Source organism: Oncorhynchus kisutch, unplaced genomic scaffold (assembly GCF_002021735.2).
Source record: "Oncorhynchus kisutch isolate 150728-3 unplaced genomic scaffold, Okis_V2 scaffold1998, whole genome shotgun sequence".
NCBI classification, from domain to species: Eukaryota; Metazoa; Chordata; class Actinopteri; order Salmoniformes; family Salmonidae; genus Oncorhynchus; species Oncorhynchus kisutch.
In genome coordinates this window covers 1-18124 of record NW_022263943.1, presented here as the reverse complement: position 1 = coordinate 18124, position 18124 = coordinate 1, and the positions used below count along the sequence as shown (strand labels likewise).

Genomic DNA, 18124 nt, shown 5'->3' with positions numbered 1-18124 from the left:
TTGACGTTGGCATTTGAACATGGCCTTGTAAACCTTGTTCTAATCTGGTAGCCAGAGGTTAAATTAATTGGGAGGTGGGGAGCCCCCGTTGATGGTGACCATTCGAAACCAAAAGCTGTTTTGTTGCTATTTAAAAATATCTGTTGTGATAGCTGTATGCCTAATTGTTATTTTCATTTATTCACCCAGTAGGCTAGTGCAATTTTGGTTACACGTAAGCCTATTGGTATGAAAATAACTGAACAACTTGCTATTTAGAGCATTTCCCACAAATGCATGTCTTGTTTTTGGCTTCAAAGACAATAACAAATGATTGTTGGCTGTAACAAATGTGCATTGTCATGCAGTGACAGAATGATAATGGAAATGATTGATCATTATTGATTACCTAGTTGGGCGAACTTTTTAAACCTCTTGCTGTAGACCTACATCGTCATCCTCTGCCTGCATCTCTACCTGTAGCCTACCTGCCCTGGCATAATGTATGTTCACCTATCCCTCTATCAGTCTTGCTTGACTATCTTCCTGAATATTCTAATAGATCAATCTTGCTGGCAAAACTTAATGAAATATTGCTAAGTTATTTACCTATAGTGTAGATATGGAGCTGTTTTTGTTGGATATAATGAATGCTGCGTAGGCCACACAATAATATAAGACAGAGACAAGCTGGCTGGGGGGAATTGGGTCCTGTGGTGGTGGTGGTGAGGTTGTTGGGTTAGTTGGTAGGGAAATTCTTCACAGCGCAATGAATTAATAATGCAGAATAGTAAGCTGACAAAAAGCCAAACAGTAGGTGGCGGCAAAAAACACTAGTAGGTTGTAGTCTGCCATAAAACCTTAAAGAAGAAGGCCGTTAGAACTAGTTTTGACCCGGAAGTGATTACGATTACGCGAAATATTTTCAATGACAATAGAACATGTGTTTATGAACATTTTAACCGTTTTTTTTTGCGTAAATCATTTACAGAGAAATGGCTTCTCCGAACCATAGCCCGGGTGTAGAAGGGGCGGTCAGGGTAACGGCTTCGCCAGCTGGTAAAACACAGACGTTGGTGTTGGCTTCTAGCCTGGCCGGGCTCCGCGGTAAGAAGAGACCTGCTAACACCGCCATCTCTCCTGCTGTACTGGCCAGTGGGAACAACAGCAAGAAGAAGAAATTTCAGCCCATCGCAAACCCGACACAAGCACAGGTAGTTTCCCCGAAGCTAGTTAGTTAGCTAGCTAGTTACTACATACGCAGAGGAATAGACAGACCAATTAAAATGTTGATCTGATTTCGATGATACAGTAACAATAATTTTGTTGGTCGTGGTAAGGGGTCCTCCTCTCATTACAAAAAATACAGTTAAATCCAATTGTATTTGTCGCATGCGCCGAATACAACAGGTGTAGGTAGACCTTACAGTGAAATGATTACTTACAAGCCCTTAACCAACAATGCTTTAAGAAGTTAAGTAAAACATTAAAAAAAATCTAAGTAACAAATAATTAAACCGCAGCAGTAAAATAACAATATCAATATAATAAATAAATATCAAGTAACAATATACAGGGGGTACCGGTACAGAGTCAATGTGCGGGGGGTACCGGTACAGAGTCAATGTGCGGGGGGTACCGGTACAGAGTCAATGTGCGGGGGGTACCGGTACAGAGTCAATGTGCGGGGGGTACCGGTACAGAGTCAATGTGCGGGGGGTACCGGTACAGAGTCAATGTGCGGGGGGTACCGGTACAGAGTCAATGTGCGGGGGGTACCGGTACAGAGTCAATATACAGGGGGTACCGGTACAGAGTCAATATACAGGGGGTACCGGTACAGAGTCAATATACAGGGGGTACCGGTACAGAGTCAATATACAGGGGGTACCGGTACAGAGTCAATATACAGGGGGTACCGGTACAGAGTCAATGTGCGGGGGGTACCGGTACAGAGTCAATGTGCGGGGGGCACCGGTACAGAGTCAATATACAGGGGGTACCGGTACAGAGTCAATATACAGGGGGTACCGGTACAGAGTCAATGTGCGGGGGGTACCGGTACAGAGTCAATGTGCGGGGGGTACCGGTACAGAGTCAATGTGCGGGGGGTACCGGTACAGAGTCAATGTGCGGGGGGTACCGGTACAGAGTCAATATACAGGGGGTACCGGTACAGAGTCAATATACAGGGGGTACCGGTACAGAGTCAATGTGCGGGGGGTACCGGTACAGAGTCAATGTGCGGGGGGCACCGGTACAGAGTCAATATACAGGGGGTACCGGTACAGAGTCAATATACAGGGGGTACCGGTACAGAGTCAATGTGCGGGGGGTACCGGTACAGAGTCAATGTGCGGGGGGTACCGGTACAGAGTCAATATACAGGGGGTACCGGTACAGAGTCAATGTGCGGGGGGTACCGGTACAGAGTCAATGTGCGGGGGGTACCGGTACAGAGTCAATGTGCGGGGGGCACCGGTACAGAGTCAATGTGCGGGGGGTACCGGTACAGAGTCAATGTGCGGGGGGTACCGGTACAGAGTCAATGTGCGGGGGGTACCGGTACAGAGTCAATGTGCGGGGGGTACCGGTACAGAGTCAATATACAGGGGGTACCGGTACAGAGTCAATATACAGGGGGTACCGGTACAGAGTCAATATACAGGGGGTACCGGTACAGAGTCAATATACAGGGGGTACCGGTACAGAGTCAATATACAGGGGGTACCGGTACAGAGTCAATGTGCGGGGGGTACCGGTACAGAGTCAATGTGCGGGGGGCACCGGTACAGAGTCAATATACAGGGGGTACCGGTACAGAGTCAATATACAGGGGGTACCGGTACAGAGTCAATGTGCGGGGGGTACCGGTACAGAGTCAATGTGCGGGGGGTACCGGTACAGAGTCAATGTGCGGGGGGTACCGGTACAGAGTCAATGTGCGGGGGGTACCGGTACAGAGTCAATATACAGGGGGTACCGGTACAGAGTCAATATACAGGGGGTACCGGTACAGAGTCAATGTGCGGGGGGTACCGGTACAGAGTCAATGTGCGGGGGGCACCGGTACAGAGTCAATATACAGGGGGTACCGGTACAGAGTCAATATACAGGGGGTACCGGTACAGAGTCAATGTGCGGGGGGTACCGGTACAGAGTCAATGTGCGGGGGGTACCGGTACAGAGTCAATATACAGGGGGTACCGGTACAGAGTCAATGTGCGGGGGGTACCGGTACAGAGTCAATGTGCGGGGGGTACCGGTACAGAGTCAATGTGCGGGGGGCACCGGTACAGAGTCAATGTGCGGGGGGTACCGGTACAGAGTCAATGTGCGGGGGGTACCGGTACAGAGTCAATATACAGGGGGTACCGGTACAGAGTCAATATACAGGGGGTACCGGTACAGAGTCAATGTGCGGGGGGCACCGGTACAGAGTCAATGTGCGGGGGGTACCGGTACAGAGTCAATATACAGGGGGTACCGGTACAGAGTCAATATACAGGGGGTACCGGTACAGAGTCAATGTGCGGGGGGCACCGGTACAGAGTCAATGTGCGGGGGGTACCGGTACAGAGTCAATGTGCGGGGGGCACCGGTTAGTTGAGGTAATATGTACATGTAGGTAGAGTTAAAGTGACTATGTATAGGTAATAAACAGAGTATCAGCAGTGTAAAAGAGGGGTCTAGGTAGCCCTTTGATTAGCTGTTCAGGAGTCTTATGGATTGGGGGGGTAGAAGCTGTTAAGAAGCCTTTTGGACCTAGGCTTGAAGTAGTAGAGAGAACAGTCCATGACTAGGGTGCCCGGTTAAAGCCTCACTTCACCACTTTTTAACCTCTTATTCATCATCTCCAGATCAGTCCCAGTGAAAACTATGATCTACGTTCTGCAGTCAAAAACTCTAATCTCTTTTTTGTTTTTCTAAACACCAAAGATCACTCAAAAACTTGAAAAGTAGGGAGATTACATAATGGTTGTAATGCTGGCTGCACTTTGTCCAAACTGGTTGATCTAGCTAGTTATGTAACAGCTGAGCTGTCCCCTGGGCCAAGTTCAGTTGCCAAACAACGTTGCAGATAAAAATGCCATGAATAGAGCCTACATTATCACTTATTTTACATGTCAGAGAGGCATGTTGTAAAAACATAGTGTAACAGTATAACTTTAGTCCCTCGCCCATACCCGGGTTCAAACCAGGGACCCTCTGCACACATCAACAACTGACACCCACGAAGCATCATTACCCATCCCTCCACAAAAGCCGCGGCCCTTGCAGAGCAAGGGGAAACACTACTTCAAGGTCTCAGAGCAAGTGACGTCACCGATTGAAACGCTATTAGCGTGCACCACCGCTAACTAGCTAGCCATTTCACATCCGTTACACTGGCATATTTCTACCTAACATTCCACAATGTTGCATTCTGCTAAACTGACCCTGTAGGTGACTGCAGTGGAGGCGGTGTCTGAGGGGAAGGCAGTGGGCGTGTCTGACGCTGTAGGTCCAGCCACAACGGAACCAGCAGCCAAACCCCTGCCCTTCAAAGACCCAATATTTGTGGTGAGCAGACTGGGGGGGAACACTTGTGAAATGATAACTGCTTGATAGAGCATTTTCTGTCTTTCCCTCACTTGTCTTCGCCTCACTCCTCTCTCCCCTCTTTTTACAGCATTCAGGGATAGGGGGAGCTGCAGCAGGAAAAAAGAACCGGACCTGGAAAAACCTGAAACAGATTCTGGCAGTGGAACGGACTCTACCCTGGAAGATCAATGACCCCAATTGTGAGTGTGTCTGACTTTGTGTATGAAAGATGTTTTGGGTCAATGTTTCTGCTTTGAAAGATGTTTACAGTGAAAATGAAGAGCCATTTTGGGGATTTTAACAGACGGCTGTGTAACTATAAGCTACTTCTCTGTGCAGTATTACACATGACCTGATTCTTTCTGAGCCTTCTCTGATTGCCTGAATTTGACCTTTGAGCCTGCTGTGTTCAGACTACAGCATCGATGCCCCTCCCTCCCTGAAGCCAGCCAAGAAATACTCAGACATCTCTGGACTCCCCGTGAGTAACTGACACACACACAGTCTTCACACATGTTTATGGACTCTCTGTGAGCTGTTGTCATTTTGTATGTGTCAGGTGAACTACACACACACACACTCACTCTGCATTATGCTATGTGTCCATGTGTCAGGCGAACTACACTGACCCCCAGACCAAGCTGAGGTTCACGTCATCTGAGGAGTTCTCCTTCCTGCGCCTGCTCCCCACTGACGCTGTCACCGGTTACCTGGCGCTCCGCAAGGCCACCTGCATTGTACCCTGACCTCAAGGCCTGCTGGGAGATGGGAGTTCAGCGTGTGTCTGTCATGGCCTGGGAGGGACATTGACCATTATGGGGAACAATGTCTAGGAGGTGTCTGAGACTCTCAGGGAGAGGGACCAACAGGGACTGTTACAGAGAGAGGGATCCAATGGATAACTTTGGCCCCCTTTCGACAACAAGGGAAGCGCCTCTAGTGTCGAGAGACTATCACTCCCAATCTGGCTGATGTCATGATGGGGATGTCTACACAGACATTTTGAGCTAGCTACTGTCTACATAGATATTTTGAGCTAGCTACTGTCTACAGACCTTTTGAGTTGGCTACTGTCTACACAGACCTTTTGAGTTAGCTACTGTCTACACATCTGAGTTGGCTGTCTACAGGAAAAACAATAGAGTGAATAACTTGACCTTCCTATGATGATTGCTCCTTGATCTGTCTGAAATCATGTGTTTGTTATGTTGCTGTATGATGATAGTGTTGCTACTTGTTTTATCTGCCCTCTGTAAGATAACACTCAACATATTGTTACCTGTTTTTTAATGTATTTATAAAACAAAATACTTATCATCCTTACTGAACGAACTAGTTGTGCCACATTCTGTAATCACCTGCTGTAATGAGATTTGACAGCTTTAAAAGATGACTTTCTCTTTCGGACGCTGTTATCTTTTTGCTTGGGAGCAAAACTGGGAGATGAAGTAGAGAAGAGACTTCCTAATGTGTTTTCCAGGGCTGGGTTAGTTTGAGTTGCTGGTTAACTGTAGAGAGCAACAGTACAATGGCTGCTGCTGTGTGACAACAGGTGCTACCTGTCTCAGGGTCACAAATCAGCTGGGCCAAAATATGTCAGGCCCCAGCGAGAATTGAACTCGCGACCCCTGGTTTACAAGACCAGTGCTCTAACCACTGAGCTATGGAGCCTTACTTGTATAGCAATGCAGAGAATATGCTATTTAATTACCACACCCCTACTGGCTACAATGCAGATGCCACACCTCAGTAATATGTCAGACTCCTTATATAAATACAAGTAACAATAGCTGCCGGTATGATCCCACAAAGCCTTCCGAACCGCCATTGTAAATTATATCAAGTGAGTACCACATTGAGATATACTAAGACCCAAGACAAGGTTTAGGCTTATCAATGACAGTTGGGCAGAAAGATTACACCGAGCTACCCAGAGAGACACAAGATTATGCTGGATCTCTGCTTGTGTCTTTGTTATCGTTCAGTCTAGTTTGAACCGTGAACTGTGTTTGACCATTCAGACAGCTTTGATTATGAAATTCTTGACTGGGCCAGGAAAAACAAACAAGATTTCAAAGGGTTTATCAAAAAGCTAATAGAAGACTGGATTTATCCTGCCTTCTAAAATAGAGAAATACAGTAGGTGATGTGACAGTGCCTCCTGGTGGTATAAAGTGTTTAAAACAAGATTATAAACTGGTTCAAGTCCTGAATGCTGATTGGCTGACAGCCGTGGTATATCAGACTATATACCACTGGTATGATAACATGTATTTTTACTGCTCAAGTTATGTTGGTAACCAGTTTATAATAGCAATAAGTCACCTTGGTGGTTGTGATATGGCCAATATCTCTGCGCATAAGAACAGCTCTTGCCGTGGTATATTGGCCATATGCTACACCCCTTTGTGCCTTATTGCTTAAATATAGTTCGTCACTTTAATTTATAAAAAAATAAAATAAAAAAAACTTGACGGGAGAATGTGCGGTCCTCCATGGACACTTTGACCCACATGTACACACACACGAACTCGAGAAATGAGAAACTACGACTCCGATGGCAGAAGGATGGAAACTCAAGAAACGCTTTGAAATTAATACCAATGTGTGAAATAAAATCGAAATATTACCTCATGGTATGAGTTACCCGGAGTTCACACACACGAAAGACACAATTTAGGATAAATACAAACGGAGATATGTTTTTGCAAAGAACCCCTCATGTTGTCCAGTTTAATCGGATCTGTAATTATTAAACAATATATGCATGTTATGAAATGTATTCTCATAAATACTAATGTGAACAGTCCAAATTCTGTTTAAACTGAAGCTGTTTACGATGCCTCAGTCGGGCAGATACGAGTGCACAGTTTCATATTGTTATCACATGTTCGTTGCGCAGAACTGTCAGTTACAATCAGGGTAATTACCACACCTGAAGGTGTTACGCAATTGGGTAGCTTTGACAATCAAATGGATGGGTATTAAAACGCATGCAATTACAATGCGTAATGACGCACAATGGCTGCGGTGGCACTGTTGGAAGACTTGGCGAGAGCGACTTATCAGAGACCAGCAAGATCTACTGGCCAATGATAAGGAGTGGCTTATGAGCTGGTTCTCTTGGATCTGTGTTGTAGTGGGCCCATCTTTACAGAGAAGCACCAGCAGAAACAAAGCCGTGGCTGCACTTAAACTCCTTGGCAACCTCGTTAATAGCGTTGATGGTGTCTCTTTGCGTTTACAGGACTGCATCTGTGAGGACACGGCCGCTGGAGGTGCAGTGGAGACGCCGGGGCTGGGGGCATTCAGCTCCTGCTCCGCCACCGACCCCACTGGAACTCAGTTCCCGCTCCGCAGCGCCACCGAACCCGCTGGAACACGCAGACTAAAAACAATAGAATGTGTAAATGTTTAACCAACTTGAATGCATCTGCTTTATTCTTTTCAAACGTGTGAATACCATTTACGTACCTGGATCATCCGGTGCGTCTTGCATGTCCATGTCCCCCTTCGTCACTACTCAGGAGGGATTCCCCTATATTACCGGCAAGGGGGTTGAGCTCCGGTGTCCTTTTCTCCGCGGGGGCAGAACACTAAGGCGATGCACCTTTTGACCTGCACTTTTGTCGGACCACCTTTTCATTTCTGAGCCAGCAGCATTCACAGCGTCCGCCACATGTAAAGCCCCACTATGTCCACCAAAGCATATATTTTCTTTCTTCATCCTCCCCTACAAGAACGTCCATTTCACACTGGGTGAAATTTTTCTTTTTATTGCCTTTCTGTCGGGATTTGTAGTCATGCAGTCATTATGGAGGAATATCAATTAGTGGCGTTTCACTGACTATTTATAGGCAACTATGGCCGTTAAAAGGGTGGGACAAGACGCTCACTCACTTGCGCCAAATTTCGAGTTGATTGTGATTTCTAACGGAAAACCGGCGTGGGACGTGCATACGCACTGTTAAAAATCAGAATATGTTTGTATGTAAGCACTTTCTGTGTTTTGTCCGTACGCCACCTTTTGACGTGAATCCCCCGCCCAGTTTTATAAATGAGGCATCTGGTCTGTAAACTGTTTCCTCCTGGATACAGAGTGAGAGTGAAATAAATGTTCTGATTGGTTCTAGTCTAGGTAATGCATGTTCAGCAGTAGTATCTGTAAACGAGAGGAAGGACCAGCACTGGAGTTGTCAGTGCCTTGTTCTCGGCAGAGTTCTCCCACACGCTCACGAACGGAGAGATGAACCTCTCTGTGGCTATTGTCGTTCTTACTGCGGTCGTCTGCACTTCGGCAGAAAGTAAGTATTCTATTGATTTGAATGCCAATTGAATTAGGGCCAGGATTATATTAATTTATTCAAGGTACTGGGTATATGAAGAGTGATAACGGTTTAAAATAGACTTTGAACCAGTATTTGGTTCAATCACTTTGTAAAGATTGAAGCTGATGTTAATGATTTGGTGTATTTATCACTCAACTGAACTTGTATGTTATCTGTTTGGGTTTCCAGTTCCTCATGAGACCGTCTATGTGCAGGGCTGTCTTGAGAAGACAAAGGTGGAGGCGGAGGCAGAGCTTCAGGTGGATGGGGAGGAAGTGGTATATGCTGACTTCCAGAGTGGACAGGAAGTTTGGACATTGCCTGAGTTCCTGGGGCCATTCCCAAGCTCCACTGTTCATAACTTCTACAAGAATGCCGTTAAAGGCAGACGATTGTGTCAGGATGCCTTGGCTCTTTGGATATTAGAAGAAAAGTTTCCACCTGAGGTAAAAGGTAAAGAGCAAATCAACTTTATGACAATAATTAAACCGAAGATGAAAAGTGACATTTCTGTATTACAGTGAGAGATTGATTTTAAAGCTAGTGGTTGTATTCCCCCCCCCCCCCCCCCCCCAGATGCCCCTGAGAGCACCATCTACCCCAGGGCTGAGGAGGTGCTGGGGTTGGAGAACACCCTTATCTGCTTTGCCAATCATTTCTACCCCCCGCCTGTCAAAGTCAACTGGACCAAGAATGGCCTAGAGGTGACTGAGGGAGCGTCTCTCAGTCGGTACTATCCTAATAAAGATGGAACGTTCCACCAGTTTTCCAGCCTGAGTTTCACTCCACAGGAGGGGGATGTCTATGCCTGCACTGTAGAGCACACAGCCTTGGAGGACCCCAAAACCAGGTTCTGGGGTGAGAAACTGTTTCTCTAAATAGGGTATTTATTAAATTATCTTGAGTCTTTGGAAGCCTATCAGATATAAGAAAATCTGAAACTCAGGCTAATGTTTCCTCATAAACTATTGCCACTGTAATATATAATAGTTGAAATATGTATTTCTTCAATGTTTTGATGGCACTGCTCTCCTCTTGTCCCCCAGAGATACATGAGGTGAGTGGGTCCAGTGCTGGTCCTGCTGTATTCTGTGGAGTGGGCCTGACTCTGGGACTGTTGGGAGTGGCTACCGGAACATTCCTGTACGTCAAAGGACAACAGTTTAACTGAATTGTGACATATATGAAATCTAAAAAATCCTCTTTTGCAGTTGTAGGTAAACAATGTGACAGAATTAGTGGCGTACCGCAGTTTCATATTTTTTGTTGAGGGGGGAAACCGCTAACGTCGTACAATTTTACACATTTTGCCACTGGGCAAAGAAAAATAGGCAGTTTTATAACTAATCTCATGCTAATTTGCCATGAGGCTGAGAGAGAATGTTGCTGTTTTAAAGCTAATTTCCTGCAATTCTACACATATTGCCATGGGACAGAGAGAAATGTGCATTTTCTAAGCACATTTCCTGCTATTCTATACATTTTGCTCTGAGGCTGAGAGAAAAGGTTGAAGTTTAGCAGCTAATTTCCTGTCATTTTAAACATTTTTGCCATGGCTTATGACATGTTCATATGTTATCTGGGGGGGGGGGGGGGGGGGGGGGGCTGACCTCCAGGGTGTACCCACCTTTTCTTTTGGAGAGAGGGGGGTGCAGGGAGTGTGTGGTGCGCCAGTGCAAATAATATTATTAACTACTCTGTAACGGTTTAATTTTTTGTCTGTCAATAAAATCTTAAATATTTTTTGGGAAAACAATCAAAGGTATCATAAATATGCACCCATCCTGAGACGTTTAACAATAATAGACACATGAATGGATCACATTCATTAATTGTTCCCGTCTTTTACATTGTACACTGCAAATGGGTAATTCCCCCCTCCATCATCAATACTTACATGATCACAAACTTTAATGTCATTTCACCATTTACTACTAACTATCAGTTGTGTGGTAAACAGGAGGAAGCATGAAGTTTTTATACAATGTACTGAAACTGTGTGAGAATGGGAGAGCATGTCTGAGCTATTGTGGGACCAATACCATAGAAACTCAAACAAGACTGTAAAGTAGTAGGTTGGTTAATATTTACACACAGTGACAGGAATAAGAGTTTTATTGTATGCAATAATTCGTATGGGACTTTGTCTGGTGTCAAATCAATAATCATAAACAGGGTCGGGTAGGTTACTTTCTAAATGTAATCCATTACTAGTTAAGTGTCATTGTAATCCGTAGCGTAACTTTTGAATTACCCAAACTAACAGATTACGTTCAGTTACTTTTGCATTACTTTCCCTTTAATAAAGAGGCGTTAGAAAAAGACAAAGGATCCATCCAACACATTTGCTGTGTCATAGTGGTCTCTGACTTGTGGTCAGACTCGCTCAGACGGACAAACTTCAACTTGCACAATTTTTCAAAGCTGAATTGAATGAAATTGAGAAAACAAAGTGTCAATGTATTTTTTCACAGACATCGATTCTGAATTTAAAAGTAATTTGAGAAGTAATCTAGTTTTTCAAAATAATTTGTAATCTGATTGCAATATTTTAGCTGGTAATGTAATTACACATCAGTCATGAATTGCAGTGCTTTGTGATATGCTTAGTGAGAGAGAGAGCATAGCAATATTATAACAAATGACTTCCTGAAAGACTTTAGAGCTGTTTCACTACTGGACTGACATTGGTCCATCCAATCTGATTCCTAATTCTGTTCCATTCCGTTATAGACACAGGCCAACATTAACCACATAGAGACACAGAAGGACGAATCTAACTCTGTTCTCGTTCTGAGAAGTAAACATGTCTGTGCTGAATCTCTCGTCCATCCACCTATTGCTTCTCTTCTCCTCTCTGTCTGGAGTAGGTGAGTAAAATTCTGCTCCTGTCCTATAGATGTGATCAGGTTTGACAGGAACCACAGAATGACTTTGAATTGATCAAGATACACAAAGTCAGTCCAAAGTCTTAGTTATCGTCTTGAGCTTTGTAAAATGACTGCCATTATAGACACTTGTAGTGGTGAGATAGTCAACATTAATGCTGTTGTTTGTGGTCTCTGTACAGAGAGACTGAAGGGATTGAAGTCTAGTGGTGAGATAGTCAACATTAATGCTGTTGTTTGTGGTCTCTGTACAGAGAGACTGAAGGGATTGAAGTCTAGTGGTGGAATAATCACCCACTTGTGATACATGAGTAAAAATATAGATACCTTTTTAATAGAAAGTTACTCAAGTAAAAGTGGAAGTCACCTAGTAAAATACTACTTCAGTAAACGTCTAAAAGTATTTGGTTCTAAATATACTTAAGTATCAAAGTAAATATAATTTCTAAAATATGCTTAAATATCAATATCAATATCAATATCAATTTCAAATTCCTTATATTATGCAAAGCAGACGGCACCATTTTCTTGTTTTTAAAATTGACAGATATCCAGGGGCGCACTCCAACACTTAGACATCATTTACAAATGACGCATTTGTGTTTGGTGAGTCTGCCAGATCAGAGGCAGTAGATGACCATGTGTTCTCTTGACAAGTGTGTGAATTGGACCATGTTCCTGTCCTGCTAAGCATTCAAAATGTAACGAATATTTTGGGTGTCAGGGAAAATGTACCGAGTGAAAAGTACATTCTTTTCTTTAGGAATAACTCCAGTATGTATTGATATAATTTCACAGGATTTGGTTTTGGATGGAAGCTGTAGAGATTGGTAAGAAATGGCCAAATGTAGCCAAATATCTTATTCATCCATTTTAGTATTTTAAAATTGTACTTTTAAAGTAACTGTCCAGTGTTTCCAGATTTCTATGAAATATGATATATAATTAATTACAATAAGTGTGAAATAGTTTTCCATACAGTTTTGAAATGGTGTGGGTGTACCCCATCAACAGAATGGTGTGGGTGTACCCCATCAACAGAATGGTGTGGGTGTACCCTAACAACAGAATGGTGTGGGTGTACCCCAACAACAGAATGGTGTGGGTGTACCCCATCAACAGAATGGTGTGGGTGTACCCCATCAACAGAATGGTGTGGGTGTACCCCATCAACAGAATGGTGTGGGTGTACCCCATCAACAGAATGGTGTGGGTGTACCCCATCAACATAATGGTGTGGGTGTACCCCATCAACAGAATGGTGTGGGTGTACCCCATCAACAGAATGGTGTGGGTGTACCCCATCAACAGAATGGTGTGGGTGTACCCCATCAACAGAATGGTGTGGGTGTACCCCATCAACAGAATGGTGTGGGTGTACCCCATCAACAGAATGGTGTGGGTGTACCCCATCAACAGAATGGTGTGGGTGTACCCCAACAACAGAATGGTGTGGGTGTACCCCAACAACAGAATGGTGTGGGTGTACCCCAACAACAGAATGGTGTGGGTGTACCCCATCAACAGAATGGTGTGGGTGTACCCCATCAACAGAATGGTGTGGGTGTACCCCAACAACAGAATGGTGTGGGTGTACCCCAACAACATAATGGTGTGGGTGTACCCCAACAACAGAATGGTGTGGGTGTACCCCATCAACAGAATGGTGTGGGTGTACCCCATCAACAGAATGGTGTGGGTGTACCCCATCAACAGAATGGTGTGGGTGTACCCCATCAACAGAATGGTGTGGGTGTACCCCATCAACAGAATGGTGTGGGTGTACCCCATCAACAGAATGGTGTGGGTGTACCCCATCAACAGAATGGTGTGGGTGTACCCCAACAACAAAATGGTGTGGGTGTACCCCATCAACAGAATGGTGTGGGTGTACCCCATCAACAGAATGGTGTGGGTGTACCCCAACAACAGAATGGTGTGGGTGTACCCCAACAACAGAATGGTGTGGGTGTACCCCAACAACAGAATGGTGTGGGTGTACCCCAACAACAGAATGAGTTAACAGAATATTCACTTTTAAAGGGAGATTTTCACTGGACAGTTACTTTAAAATGGCAATATTTTCTCTCAGCCTCATGTCAAAATGTGTAGAGTAGCAGGAAACCTGCTTTAAAACTGAAGGGGAAAAATCTGAAGAATAGCATGAGATGAGCTATAAAAAAGCATTTTTTTTTCTCTGCCCAAAATGTGTAGAATTGCAAGAAATCACCTTACAAACTTCAAAATTGTCTCTGATTCATGACAAAATGTGTAGAATAGCAGTATAAAGTTGCAAATTTTTCTCTTAGCTGTTCCCCCCCCCCCAAAGTTTGTTTTCCCTAAAAATTATATATATTTTTTTATTTTGGGGGGAGGGGCCTTAAACTTTCCACTTATACTGTGTTTTCAAAATACCCCTCAAAATAACCCTCAAGAGAGGCATAATAAGTGATGTCAAGCTGTGTACAATCGCAGGAAATGCATTTTAAAATGTCCAAAAACATTACAAACTACAATTTCACCCTTGATTTAAGTATATAGTGGCCAAAGTGTGTCATCCTCTGCGTTCTTGTAATCGTACACGGATGAAATCGTGCACTAAACATGTTTGTATTTTGAAAAAGAATTATTCCATCTAATATTTCTATAGACAAAGATACATTCTGTGGATTTCACTCTTTATGTATTTGTTTTCTCTGGTTTGTTGATCTGATGATATTATGAAAGAAGAGAAACGAGACCTCCAGATATCATCTTGTTTGTGACTGTTTATTTGACAGATGGCTATTTTGGACACTTTGAGATGAGGTGTCGGTTCAGCTCCGAGGAGCCCCGTGATATTGAGTTTCTGCTGCAGGTCTACGGCAACAAGAAGTTACTGGGACAATACAACAGCACAACAGAGAAATGTACGGTCTACACACAATGGATGAAGAACTTCACTGAAACGGCCTGCAAAGGCCCTGCTTTTCTGGCCGCGAGGAGAGAAGAAATGAAGAAATACTGCAGCAGCAACGTTCCTGTGGTGTTTGGGTACTTACTAGATAAGGCAGGTGAGTGAATGAGTACATACTCAATGGTAGTGATAAGGAGGAATACATACTAGATGAGATAGATGAACATCATGAAAAGAGCATGAGGCGAGCCCTGAAGAACCTAGTATGTTCTTCCCTCTCCAGTTGAGCCCTACATCAGGCTGAGGTCAGTGGAGCCGTTCAGTACCAGACACCTGGCCATGCTCGTGTGCAGCGCCTACGACTTCTACCCCAAACCCATCAGAGTGACGTGGCTGAGGGACGGACAGGAAGTGACCTCAAATGTGACTTCCACAGAGGAGCTGGTCAATGGGGATTGGACCTACCAGATCCACTCGCACCTGGAGTACACACCCACACCTGGAGAGAGAATTGCCTGTATGGTGGAGCACTTCAGCCTCACTGAGCCCAAACTGTATGACTGGGGTAAGTGTGTGTGTGGAGTGTCTGAATGAGATACGAGTGCTTGGGAGGGAGGGTTTATCAGTCTATTTATTATAAGATGTATGTCTTAATTGTCTGTGTGATTACAGACCCCTCCATGCCTGGTCCTGAGAAGAATAAGATGGTGATTGGGGCCTGTGGGCTGCTGCTGGGGGTGGTCTTTATAGCAGCTGGACTGATCTACTACAGGAAGAAATCTACTGGTGAGGAGACACAGGCTATTCTATGTCAAACCAACCAAATAATTTCAAGTCCAAATTTGAAATGCAACTTTATCTTTTTTGTTCTCTTTCAGAAGGACGAGTGTTGGTGCCGACCATGGCGCTGCCAGAAAGTTATGGCACCATCTAGTGGTTCACACCAGTCTGCCTTCTGAAGGTTGTGATCTGAACCCACTTAATTAGTCTGGGTACCAGTCTTTTTAGCTTGTTGCCTTTTCCGTGACATATGCCAAGGAGGTCAAGTAGTGGAATGTCAGCTAAAAAGACTGGTACCCAGACTACCACTTAATCATTCCAAGCACACTGTCTTCTCAGTCTCCCAGGCCTTTTGCATTGGAGGAGAGGAGAGGTTGCAGCCAGAAACTCCCAAGGCCCTTCTATGGGGATCAGAATCCCGGCATTCAAATCAAGAGTTTACCACCGAGTGGCCAACTTGATCAAATCTATGTCCACATCCTGTGCGTCTGAGACATAAGATCTAGGATATGATTTTGTAAGGAATTTTCAGATGCGACAAACACGATTGGTTTATGGAATTGTTCATCCTTAGGTTTTGATTCTAATTCTTGTTTCTATTGGCAACTGATGTTATTGTTAACTTGGCTTTGTCTTTAATTAAAATAGTTTTATTTTGCAGTTTTCATTTGTTTGGGTATTTGTTGATAGATTCGCAAGGGGTAGGCTATATTTAACCAATAAGGTCCAAGGAGGTGTGGTATACGGCCAATATACCATGCCAACGGGCTGTTCTTTAGTACGACACAACGCTGAGTACCTAGATACCGCCCTTAGCAGTGGCATATTGGCCATATACTACAAACCTCCAAGGTGCCTTATTGTTATTATAAACAAGTTACCAACATAAATATGACTGTAAACAAGAAATGTTGCATCATACCCATAGTTCAGGTCACGTCCCACTGCTTAGACGCTGCCAGATCTTACAACACCTAGATAGGTATTTTACCTTTCAGCTAACCACATATGTTATAGCAATCTGTCAGTCGATGACAAGTCGATGGACACAGTCGACAGTCGATGACGTGGCATGCAACCATTGGTTGATTCATGCAACATCTAAGCAGTGGAAAGCAACCATACCGTCTGATATTCCACATCTTTCAGCCAATCAGCATCCAGAAGCCAAACTACCCAGTTTATAAATGTCTATATTAGTGAAAAGCTATAAGGCTATAAGTCAAATTACTTCCTCTCATGCTTTCCCTTCCTTCATGGACACTTGTGCAAAAAATTTAATAAAATAAAATAAAATAATGAAAGCCATTTGAAAGTAAACATCCTCCATATTGTTTTCACTCATCCTTTGCTTTCAGATCAGTGCAAATCAAGGAAAGGAGGCTAAGACACAGGAAAGGAGGCTAGGCTAGGACATAGGAAAAGAGGTTAGGCTAGGTCACAGGAAAGGAGGCTAGGACACAGAAGTATAGCACCAGCAGACACTCCGTGCCAGAGGATTGGTTTGCGTTCCAGGTCATCTTTTTTTGCAGTCACAGTTTGCTCAATAAGATTGCTGTATCTTATTCATGTGGTTCCTGAGCCTTTCTACAGCCCAGACGTTGTGACGCTCATCTACAAAGCGTGACTGCAAAAAAAGATGACATACAAGTTGGAAGACAACTTGAAAGTAAAACGTCAATTTCAAAAAATATATATCAATGCAACTTTTTCCATTCCCGAGCAGACACAGATTGTATAACTGCATAATTTAATCATTTATCATTTTGTACATACCCGTGTTTAAAATGTCTCCTTCACTCTGTGCATGGTGCTGCACAGATCTGCTGCAAGTTGATTATTTTTAGATCAGTGATTCTGCGTGGCTTCCTTGTTTCAAATTTGAACTTGCCGTGACCGCAGCACTTATAAATAAGGGCATCTGGAACGCGCCCTTTATTTATGCCAATTCAAACATCCGGGCACTTAATCCATTCAAGGCTGATAGAAGATGGCTTCGACAGTGAGAATTACGTCAACTGCAAATACACTAAATTCTGTAGAAAATCAAACCAGCGACGAGGATGGCCAGAATTTATGGTGAATATTGGTCCTGAACTATACAATAATATGGCTTAAGAAAGGCCTGGCTCGCCTGTCAGAGCCACTTTGAATGGTTTTAGGGTTTGAAAAATCTGGTTCTAGGGAGTAGTAGCGCATCTGAATAGCAGGGATACGGGTGCTTGGTATTTGTCTGATGTCATTGTCTCTCTTGCAGGTCCTCTATTTTGAGTGAGGTATCGACGCGTTTCACGGTCAAAATTGCCGTCTGGGAAAAATGTTCTTATTATGGGTAAGCCTATTTAATTTTCTGCTTGCGTTGTGTAATATTGGCACGGGATGGACCACCTGCTCCCTCCGCTACTTCAGAGTGTGCGGGATGCTAGACAAGGAGTGCCTCTCACCACGCGTTCTGTATTCCATTACAATGTCAATAACAGACAGTATTGGACCATTGTTGCGAGGTTTGAGAACCAATTGATTATTAACCGAATTATGGCAGGCTATTGTTGAATGCATTTATAACAGCACCGCTTATAATTGTCCAACAAAATATGGACAGTGTTTCATAGACGACTAAAAATGGCAATTTCTGCAGGTCAGATCGGATCTGATCCGATCACATTGAA

The 18124-nt window shown here is 44.0% G+C and overlaps 3 protein-coding genes, 1 long non-coding RNA gene and 1 other non-coding gene across 8 annotated transcripts; 3 read left to right on the top strand and 2 right to left on the bottom strand.

The window, feature by feature from the left end:
- Positions 1-865: 865 nt before the first annotated feature.
- LOC109877469 (INO80 complex subunit C) lies at positions 866-5967 on the top strand. The gene is made up of 5 exons (XM_031819264.1): positions 866-1193; positions 4426-4542; positions 4652-4763; positions 4977-5044; positions 5178-5967. Exons 1-5 carry the CDS (start codon positions 975-977, stop codon positions 5307-5309), a joined length of 648 nt encoding a protein of 215 aa, XP_031675124.1. The 5' UTR covers positions 866-974; the 3' UTR covers positions 5310-5967.
- A 194-nt stretch (positions 5968-6161) lies between these two features.
- trnat-ugu (transfer RNA threonine (anticodon UGU)) lies at positions 6162-6234 on the bottom strand. The gene has a single exon. It is a non-coding gene; the product is annotated as a tRNA-Thr (tRNA).
- A 472-nt stretch (positions 6235-6706) lies between these two features.
- On the bottom strand, positions 6707-8385 carry LOC116368827 (uncharacterized). The gene is made up of 2 exons (XR_004208559.1): positions 8038-8385; positions 6707-7951 (listed from the first exon to the last, which is right to left on the bottom strand). It is a non-coding gene; the product is annotated as an uncharacterized LOC116368827 (long non-coding RNA).
- On the top strand, positions 7860-10482 carry LOC109877470 (H-2 class II histocompatibility antigen, A-Q alpha chain). Of its 2 annotated transcripts, XM_031819263.1 has the most exons (5): positions 7860-7969; positions 8697-8867; positions 9081-9344; positions 9468-9749; positions 9938-10482. In XM_031819263.1, the coding sequence occupies exons 2-5, from the start codon at positions 8810-8812 to the stop codon at positions 10060-10062; spliced, it is 729 nt and encodes a 242-aa protein (XP_031675123.1). In that variant the 5' UTR covers positions 7860-7969; positions 8697-8809; the 3' UTR covers positions 10063-10482. The 2 variants fall into 2 exon arrangements, with proteins under 2 accessions (XP_031675123.1, XP_031675122.1); XM_031819262.1 differs by lacking the exon at positions 7860-7969 and having other exon boundaries at positions 8552-8867.
- On the top strand, positions 10482-16118 carry LOC116352683 (H-2 class II histocompatibility antigen, E-S beta chain-like). Of its 3 annotated transcripts, XM_031819261.1 has the most exons (7): positions 10482-11386; positions 11625-11761; positions 14560-14832; positions 14959-15240; positions 15348-15461; positions 15554-15648; positions 15751-16118. In XM_031819261.1, exons 2-6 carry the CDS (start codon positions 11698-11700, stop codon positions 15607-15609), a joined length of 789 nt encoding a protein of 262 aa, XP_031675121.1. In that variant the 5' UTR covers positions 10482-11386; positions 11625-11697; the 3' UTR covers positions 15610-15648; positions 15751-16118. The 3 variants fall into 3 exon arrangements, with proteins under 3 accessions (XP_031675121.1, XP_031675119.1, XP_031675120.1); XM_031819259.1 differs by having other exon boundaries at positions 15554-16118; XM_031819260.1 differs by lacking the exon at positions 10482-11386 and having other exon boundaries at positions 11474-11761; positions 15554-16118.
- Positions 16119-18124: the final 2006 nt, after the last annotated feature.